The sequence below is a fragment of the Prinia subflava genome, chromosome Z (genome assembly GCF_021018805.1).
Source record: "Prinia subflava isolate CZ2003 ecotype Zambia chromosome Z, Cam_Psub_1.2, whole genome shotgun sequence".
Taxonomy (NCBI): domain Eukaryota; kingdom Metazoa; phylum Chordata; class Aves; order Passeriformes; family Cisticolidae; genus Prinia; species Prinia subflava.
In genome coordinates, this window is record NC_086283.1 from 48,816,958 (window position 1) to 48,826,513 (window position 9,556).

The 9,556-nt window shown below is 49.0% G+C and overlaps 1 protein-coding gene across 2 annotated transcripts in view; it reads right to left on the bottom strand.

The window, feature by feature from the left end:
• The window catches only part of LOC134564674 (transducin-like enhancer protein 1), an 81,783-nt gene extending 74,619 nt beyond the window's left edge, over window positions 1-7,164 (bottom strand). Inside the window, exons 1-4 of one of the 2 annotated variants that reach the window (XM_063423695.1) lie at window positions 5,790-7,164; window positions 5,140-5,240; window positions 3,557-3,620; window positions 3,424-3,468 (exon numbers count right to left, since the gene is read on the bottom strand). In XM_063423695.1, the coding sequence (XP_063279765.1) occupies window positions 3,424-3,468; window positions 3,557-3,620; window positions 5,140-5,240; window positions 5,790-5,813 (234 nt within the window). In that variant the 5' untranslated portion in view covers window positions 5,814-7,164. The remainder of the gene's footprint in view (window positions 1-3,423; window positions 3,469-3,556; window positions 3,621-5,139; window positions 5,241-5,789) is intronic. The other variant, XM_063423696.1, reaches the window with a different exon arrangement.
• Window positions 7,165-9,556: the final 2,392 nt, after the last annotated feature.

The window sequence follows — 9,556 nt, forward strand, 5'->3', positions numbered from 1 at the left end:
CCTAACCAATCTAGACATTAAATGCACAGGAAACCTTGTTTTCTGGCTTGTGACAGATGACAAGCAGAACTGGCAAAAATAAAGACACAGTGCCCTAGGAGTCAAAGGCAGCAACTCTAAGTACAGCAAGATTTTTAACACCCAACCAACTCTTCATCTTGGCACTAGCAGTTGATTCATCTGCCTTGCCAGCCACAGATGTCACACTGGGGAAAATCTCACTTGGACAGTATAACACAGAAAAGAAACTGAAGACCATATAATGTTCTTATTCATTCTGTTTTGACACATATGAAAACAACATCTAAATCAACCCACATCTACCTAAACAAATCCTCAGGTGGTTGTTTCTGTTTCAGGAATGCAAAACTTGGTCAATAACTATTCATCTTAAAATAATTTCCAAGAATATGGTATAAGCGTTTACATAAAACATGCTCTTAAGAAAAACTATTTGGAATTCTTAAGTTAGAGAAGTTTAAAAACCTACACAAAAAAAAGAAGGAAACAAACAACCCCAAATCTCAACCAGACACAAATGTGTCAAAAGGATTATTTCCTAACCACTATTTAGCCAGCAAGTTGAAATGCAGCAGCACCTTGATTTAAACACACATCATGCAGTTAAACACTGCAAAGGGCCACAGCTAGATTTGTGAGGGAAGCTCTCCATGGCCATTTCTGGACTTAAATGCAACATACTAAAGTGAAAATCTCTGCCAGTACAGCTGTTTGTGTATGCAAAGTTCACTTCATTTAAGTCCGTTTATAACAACATTCAAGTCTTGACTAACTTTATTTTAGTTAAATTAGATTACTAAATTAAATGAAGACAGAACTGCTGACACAAATCCATCAGTACAAGAACTCAAACTCATTTACATGCAGGCTAACTGCAAGTACTTCATTTTATCTAAGTGACCGTACCTTAACAGTGATGTACACACCACACTCCATAAATAAGCTCTGCTGCAGTGTAATTTTGTTTTTCTAACAGCAGCCCAACCAGTCTGAAGACCTTCACACAGAGCAAGTACAGCATCCAAACAGGAGGAAGACCTTAAAAATGTTAAAGCTTGTTCACTGGAAAGTTTCCCCATCACTGCATTTTCCAGTAACAAAGATGTTGTCAGAAATGACAATTTTTCGTCTCCCCTGATGATGCCTTGCTAGCATTTGGTTATAAGCCATAAAGCAGGAATAATTTCAGCCTGTCAGGAGTCTAGCTAATGCCCAGTTTCTCCCTAGAGAGAATTCCTGTCAAATGTAATGAGAGCTCCAAAGGCCCTTTCTACAACATAATGAGCACTTAGGCCATGCTGGTGATCAGCCAGCAAAAAGCATCAATTTGAGCCTGGCTACACCCTTGGGGGTAGACGTCACCAGTTAATAAGAATTATGATTACTATCTGTCAAAAGCCTCCTCAGAACTTATCGTTGGCAGTAGAAATTCAGAAGAATGTCATTGTTGGGCTATTTTTTTTTTTTTTTTTTTTTTTTTTTTTTTTTTTTTTTTTTTTTTTTCTTCCTGTAATCTAAGGCCACCTACATACTGAACTGCAACACCATTTGGCACCCTCACTGCAAGCATCTAAATCAATAGCCTTGAACATGAAGGTGCTACTTTTACTAGAAATTCAAATTACTTAATATGTAAAAACACAGTATCTGAGACTCACATCCAGAGAAATGTATTTATACCTTCAAAAGCCTATTCTTTTCTTAACAGCACACACAGAGCAAGTGTGCATTACTGCCCTCAACTACAAATAAAACAGATATAATGCTCTGTCATAAATCTTAAAAGCTTCCGAAGTATCACTGCCTACTGAGTACATAATTCTAATTGCCCCACACACAGAACATTAAACCTTTATACATATGTTAAGGTCAAAGTGGAAACCTTAGTTCTCACCCACTTTAATCCTGTGGGTTTAATTGATTTTACCTAAAGTTAATTTCTAGTAGACTAACTGAAATAACACATTCTCTTCAAAGACCTCCTGAAAATAACATCCATTTTTCAGCAAATGAGCTTCCTAGACAGATACTGGCTTTGTCACAGGTTACAGTATGCCAAGAAGTTGTTGAAAAGAAAAAATGCAAAGAAAAAAAATCTCAGAATCACAAAGCTATGAAAAGTCACCTCAAAGAAAAACTGACATTATTCTAAAACACAAGCCACAAAAAATTAGTTAAGCTACAATACAGAATCAAGTCAAATTCTAAGCTTGCTGTTCCATCTGGCTATTTTATGCATTATTTTAAAAATAATAAGAAAAAAAAGGCTGTCATTATATGACTCCTTTTAATGGCATTTTGAATTGAAACAAGCATACCTCCAAAACCCTAAATACCTAACTAGATTTGCAGATAGAAAGCTATCACAAAATTACAATGCCACCTTACCAAGAATGATATTTTTAGGGAAAACAAAGCAAACACCAAAAAAAAAAATTCAAAGAGTTCAGATTTACAAAAGCAAAATTCAACTCCGTAATTCACTTGCTTAATGAATGTCTTTGAATATACTGAAGATCTGAAGCCTGAACTAATCAATTTCTTCACTGTGCCCTAGCCGGTCAGCCATGCTCTTTAATTTAATGAAACAAGAGTTTTAGATGAAATAGCACATACACATCAAGAAAGAATTGTATTGTTGCACTTTGAAATGTGTCCAACTGTGCAACTTCATCTAATGATAATTTTTTTAAGAGGCCATCGATTTCTGAAAGACTTATTGTACTAGCATCTTGATGAAAAAGTGAATGTCAGCATATCTACAGAATACTTACACCCTGCCATTAATGCTTTATTTGGCAGACAATGACTACTCAATTGAGGGTCCTCTGGGCTGTGCAATCATTTAGCTTTTCTTCTCTCATGAGGTCCTTAGTGTCTTGTTCCAGTTCAATACTCTTTTTATTCACCATTATAGTGGCCATAAGTGTGAATTTTATGGGAACTTGCAAACTCATAGTCATAACTAGAGCTTTCCAAGTCACTAATCTCTTCATACCTTTATAAGGCAGGGATTTGAGTAACTATGACTACATATGCTACACAGCTACAGGATCAGTTCTACATGTCAGAGCCTCTACCACTAACAAAACAAACAAACAAAAAAAATCCAATGCAAAAACCCCAAACTTGTAAAGTACTGGACTGCATTTTTAAATCCACAGATACAAGATCTTTCCTATTTATTCCACTGTCTTTCAGGACCAATACCAAAAAATGGATTGCTGCTTAACCTAATCTACACCTCATCTGACAGGAGGTAGGCAAAGGTCTGCTAATCAGGCTACAAATCAGGCTATTGATTCAGACACGATACAGTCACCCGAGCATAAACAGCACAGCTACATTTAAAGACACCAGACAGACTGCAGATTTTGTGGCTTAGGAAACAAAATGTCTTACCTGTTTGTGCATTTCAATGTTTAATCCATACGACATTTCATAATACTGCAAATAAATGAGCATATATTATTTTCTTATGCTGACTTACACTGTATTAGGAGGTATTTACTAAAATAAAGCCAAATATACTTACCATCACATAATGCCTCTGCATTTCTGTCTTTTCGCTTGCCAGTTTCTCACATTCCAATTTAAGGCTACAAAATAGATCATGCTTTAATGTAACATGTCATTTTTTTTGACATCTACCCTCCCTATTTGTATTTTGACAGAAGCTCACAATTTAAAAAACCTCATAAACTAACTTGCAATATAGAAATACTTAATTCATACTTGAAGTAAAAAAGCCAAGAAGAAATTTAAAGAACATTTCATGGGTGCTGTATGAGGCCTGAACTGTCTACAAAACCTACACATATCCACTCTTCATACTTTGACAAAGAGCTGCTTCTAAGTGCTACAACTTATAAGTTAGAATAGGATCTGAATTTCTCTGAAGTATTTCTCAAGAGCAAAAAAAAAAAAAAATAGAGGCATTTCTTTCTATACAGCGTTTAGTAAATGACTGTCAAGTAATATCATTCACTTTTACAGTTACAGCTTGGGTACAATTCTTATCTTAAATACATTCTAGCAAATGTTACATTGCCCAGTGCTTGAGAACTGGTAATTCTGACTACCATTTACCGGCACGTTTCTCTTCCATTTTCGTTCCATAAACAAAAATAAATTGCATTTGGCACTTGCATAGTCTTGCTCACAGTGATATAATTGTGACTACTTTCACTGAGAACCTCAATGTTCCCTTTGTTTTCCATCAAACTGATTTTTTTAAATGATACTTGTGAGCATCCTATGGAACAGGTAGTGTTCAAGCAGCATTTTTCACTTACAACTACAAAACCGGAAGTTTAGAGTTTACAATGTATTTCTTAAGCAATAAATAGCTTAAGTAAGTTAATGATTTTTAGTAAGACTACAGTATCATAGGTAAAGGAAGACGTAGAACTAAAACCAAGCAATTTCTGACTGGGAAACCTGTAAACCTTTTACTTGTCTCCAAATATTCCAGGTGCATGTAAGTACAGAATCAAGGAAGATTAACGCTCCTTAACAACATATGTACAGGGTCAGAAAGAACCCGTACCCTAAATCTCTGAAAGCATCTCAGCCGCAAGCACACACTCACAAAGGACTTCTGAAGGGCAGAGCAGCAACGAGGAGCACAACCCACAGTTTCCATGGATTCTGGTAAACTCTGTGTTACTATTCTAAGTGCTTATGTGTTTTCATCGTCGTCCCTGGCTCTTAACCACAGGACGCTGGAGTTTTATTAACTTTTGCATTAACACCACATACAAATGAGCAAACATGAGAAGTACCCTCCTTAACGCCCTGTGCCACAGAACTGGCGGAGGTCTCCTCTTGATACACCTTAATGACCCCTCCACGTACGGGCTCCCAAGACACTATGTTTTCCCAAACGCACGGAGGTGCCGAACGCTCCCGTTTCCACAGCTCAGCCTTCGCCGCTGCCCGCGCCCCGTCCCGCCGGAAGGCCCCGCGCTCCCCTCACGGCCCCGCGGGGTCCCTCGGCGGGGCTCTGCCGCGACGCCGCACGCCACCGCCTGGACGCGCCCGTTCGCTGCAGCCCCCCGCGCCCGGCCGGGGACCGGGCGGCAGCCCCTGGTCCCGGGGCGGCCCGCCGGCGCTCACCTGTGGTACTGCGCCTGGAGGAACTGGAACTCTTCTTTGATGCGGTCCAGCGACTCCGGGATGGTGAATTTGAAAGGCTGGCCCGCAGCCTGGTGCGGGGTCTGGTGCGGTGGCGGCACGGGAGAGAGATGCACGTTCAGACACTGGGCGGCCGCCCCGCGGGGAAAATGAGGCGGCGCTGCCCATCGCGGCCGGGCCGGAGGGATGGAGAGAGCGCCCAGCCCGGTCTGCCCCCGCCCCGGGGCGCTGCGCACTTGTTACCCACCTTCCCGTCCCTCATCTGCGGTGGGGCCGAGGTTAACCGCGCTCCGGCTCCGACCCACCCGCTCCTGCCGCCGCCGTCTACACGAAAGCGGGGCGTGCCGGCTCCTCCCCGCCGACCCCCATCGCGGAGGCACAGCCTGCCCCATTCCGGGAGCTGTGTTCGGCGGATGCTGCCTGGTCCGGCGGCGACCCCCCGCCGTCTTTCCCAAGGCAAGTAAGTTGCCCACGCAACAAAAAGTAGTGGAGGCCGCTCCACTCCGGAGGGAATGAACTTGTGAGGGCGCCTTCCTCTCCCTCCCCCCCAGCTCCAGCCAAGCAAACGAGCCGAAGGTGCGCTGCGGCCCGCCCGGCCCTCGCCTCGCGCCCGCGGCCCAGGCCGTACTTACGGGGTGCCGGCTCTGGGGGAACATGGCTCCAGCCGCGGCGGGTCTCCCTGGCAGCGCGGTTCTCGCGGCGAGACTCCCCGCCCTGCCCCGGCTTCACACCCGGTGCGCCAAGGGGACAGGAGCGGCGACACCCGCCGGCCGCCTTCCCTTCGCCGCCGCGGGCAGCAGCGGGACGAGGCGCGACTCAGTGCCCCCGCCGCGGGGACATCCCCCAGCCGCGGCGTCCTTTGTTGCTGGTGTTCCAAGGAGGGCTGAAGGTGGCTGGGAAAGGCGGACGGGCCGCGCTTGGGACGGTCACCAGCGCCCCGCGCTCCTTCGCCGGCGCTTCGACCGGCGGGCGGCGCCCGCAACGCCCGGGCGCGGCGGGACGGGACCCGACGGGGCGCAGGGGGGAGGCAACAGCCGCCCCTCAGCGGGAGCGAATAATCCCCTTCACGGACTCGCAAGTGGTCGATGCGATTGTAACGCCGGAAACCCCGAGCGGAGGCGACTCCTCTTTCCACTTCTGCGCCTTGTCAAAAGGGGAAAATCCAGCCTGAGCGAGCGGGTCGCAGTGTCCGCGGAGGGACTGTGGCAAGCCGAGGGGGCGAAAGAAAGTCTCCAGGGAGGGACGCGTTGGTCCCAGGCGTCGGCGCAGGGGCCAAACCACCGGCAAGACGCGGAGCGATGAACAAGAGAGGAAGGCAGGAGGAGGAGGAAGGAGGCGGGCGGGGGCTCTTGCACAGCCGTCCCCGATCGGAGCAGCTCCAATCGCACATGCACGAAACGCTGGAGGGCAGAGGCAAGGGTACCACACACGCAGCACAGACTCTTCCGTTAGTTGCAGAGAAGTCCCCAGGACAAAAGGAAAGCAAACCCCTCAAGATGTTCGCTGGCCTTAGCGTCCAAGCAACCAGCCCCGTTGGGAAAGATTAAAATAAAAATAAAAATAAAAATAAAAAGAAAGAAAGAAAGAAAGAAATTAAAGCGTCCGTTTGAGGTTTAAATCAGATGGGAAGCTCCTTCGTGCGACGGCACCACTACAGCCTCCTACAGGCGGGCGCGTTTCTGGGAGCTGCGTGTCTCACCAGAACCCCCCGAGCGCGATACACCGCGGCGACATCAGCAGCAGCATCATCCTTATCCTCGCTCTCCTCCGCGGTGGCCCGCTGCTCCTTGTCGACCCAGGATAAAGTTCTCCCCAGCTGAAAAATCCGAACCCGAGCGGACGGGAACACCACCGGCTTCCTTTGCCCCGTCCCCTCCGCGCTGGCCAAGGGCAAGGGGAAGCCGAGGCGGCGGCCTGGCGGGCGGCGCTCGGCGGGACCTGAGCGCGGCCGTGGCCGAGCTGGACACGCCGAGCTCGCCCGCGCCGCTTACATTAGCACGCGGTTTCACACTCCGCCGGCTAACCAGCCTCACGGCCCCGCCCACGCCGCCGCGCGGGGGGGCGGCCGCCCAATCGCCGGCCCCGCCGCCAACGTGGGCCCGTGACGCGCCGCGGCCTCGCGGGCCAATGGCGAGCGCCGGAGTCGCGCCGCCTCTCGCCTTTCGCTGGGCAGCGTTTCTGTGGAGGAGCGGCGGGAGCGCTCGGAGCTGGCCAATGGGAGGGCGCGGGGCGCGCGGCGCCGCGGGGGGCGGGGAAGGTCGGCGGGAAGGAGAGCGGGGAGGCCGAGCTGTCCATCAAAGTAACGTGGGGCTGCCGCGCGGGCGGGCGGGGCTGCGGCTGCGGCCGCGCGGCGCCTGCGCGCGCCCTGCCGGAGCCGCGGGGCGGCCGCGTCCCGCGCGGGCACCGCCCCGCACCGCGCCCCTGCACTGCCCGCACCGCGCCCTGCACCGCCCCGCACCGCCCTCCGGCACTGCCCGCACCGCGCCCTGCACCGCCCCGCACCGCCCTCCGGCACTGCCCGCACCGCGCCCTGCACCGCCCCGCACCGCCCTCCGGCACTGCCCGCACCGCGCCCTGCACCGCCCCGCACCGCCCTCCGGCACTGCCCGCACCGCGCCCTGCACCGCCCCTCACCGCCCTCCGGCACTGCCCGCTCCGCGCCCCGCACAGCCCCGCGCCGCCCCACAGCGCTCGGCGAAGCGCGCTAGCACCGCGGCGGGCGGACCCCCCTCGTTCGCCAACGAGAGCGGCGAGGCCGTGGCACCTGCTGACAGTGCGCCACAGAAAACGCCGAGAGCGAGGATAAGCCCTCCCGCGTGCTTGCGCGGCCCAGGGCACGCCAACTGCTGTGTTGGTTGGAATGACCCTCTGATCAGACGGAAGTTGTCCTTTGGGGGAAAACTGGCTTATTTTTAAGAAGGGTCTGATAGAGGAAAGCTGTCAATAACTTCGGTTTATAGGCCCACTTGAGATAGACGAGCGTCAAACAAATTCCACAAACCGTGTTCTTTCTGAGGTGATGACAAATGGTGACATAGCTTGCAGTGGGAAGTAAAGTTCAGAACATATTCTCTATTAGCAAGCACCTTATTCATAGCAGAATTCCACAATGAAGTGTGAGATACCTTTGGACTTAAACCAGTACCTCAAGACACACTTTTGCTGTTGGTATGTTCTTGTGTGCTAGAATACCTAAAAAGAGGTCTTAGAATGTTGAATCACATTATTTAAATACAGTAAGGGTAATGTTACAGTCTGCATTTTCTTATAATTCCTCACCAACCTTTACTAGATACAGATTGCATCCCTAGAATTGTATTGTGCTTCGTCTGGTGTCCTAAAGAAAGAGCAGTCTGTGTTTGAAATTTTATAGGAAATTTAATGTTTTGCAATATGAAGGTGAAGCTTTACTCCTTCAGAGGGATAATTTCCCATTGCTATTCCCAGAATATTCTGTATTCCCAGTTTTACTTAAAAAACATCCAACAGAAAAGGGAGTGAAGCTCTCTCAGTCTTCTGCAGTGAAAAGAAGTTTGGACTTCATTTGAAGACTGCAGTTTCGTCACTGAGCACCAATACATCTATGGCTCTGTGCATATCCGTGTACGTGTCTATGCACGTAATGGTGTCTGTAGCTATGGGTGTACATATGTTCGTGTGTTTCTGTTTATGTATACGGTGCACACGTGCATACATCCTGGGGAGCACATAAATAAGTGACACAATGCTGGAGAAACCCAGCTAGCGCTCACTCCCCTACAGAGTGACACGCCTGGAGTGGTGGCTCTGACCCGAGCTGTCTGCTCCCCACGGCAGCCAGGGGTGCTGCGCCGGGCATCGGGGCCAAGAACAGGGAGAGGTCTCTTGAGTGCATCTCAAAAGAGCCTACTCTCTGAGGGGAGCAGTGACGAAAAACCCGAAAAGCGCCTCTTGCACAGTCTTTTACACAGGGCAGGAACAATGGGGAGGACACAATTCTTCAACCAATCAGGGATACAACAGAGAGAGATTAAGGAGGGACTCAAAATACGACAACCAATGGGAAAGACAAAGGGAGTGGGAAGGGTCACATGGACCAACCGGGCTTGGTGGAATAGGGGAATTCCAGGGACTGGTTTAGGACTGACAGGGAATTCTCCAGAACAATGGGTAGGAATTAGGAAGGATTGACATTATGTAGATGAGGTAACAGGTGGGTCTAGATAGTCGATGACCACCGGGAGAGGGAGGAGAAAACTTTGGGTAAAACCATACATGTCAGGGGAAAAACAGGAGCAGACCATTCAACAGGGTTTGCAAAAATACGCATAAAGAGAAACACACCACCACAAATAAATATGCGGGCTTTTGGTTGCTTTTAAGAGATGAGGCAAAATACCCTTGATAGTGAGCTTTGATA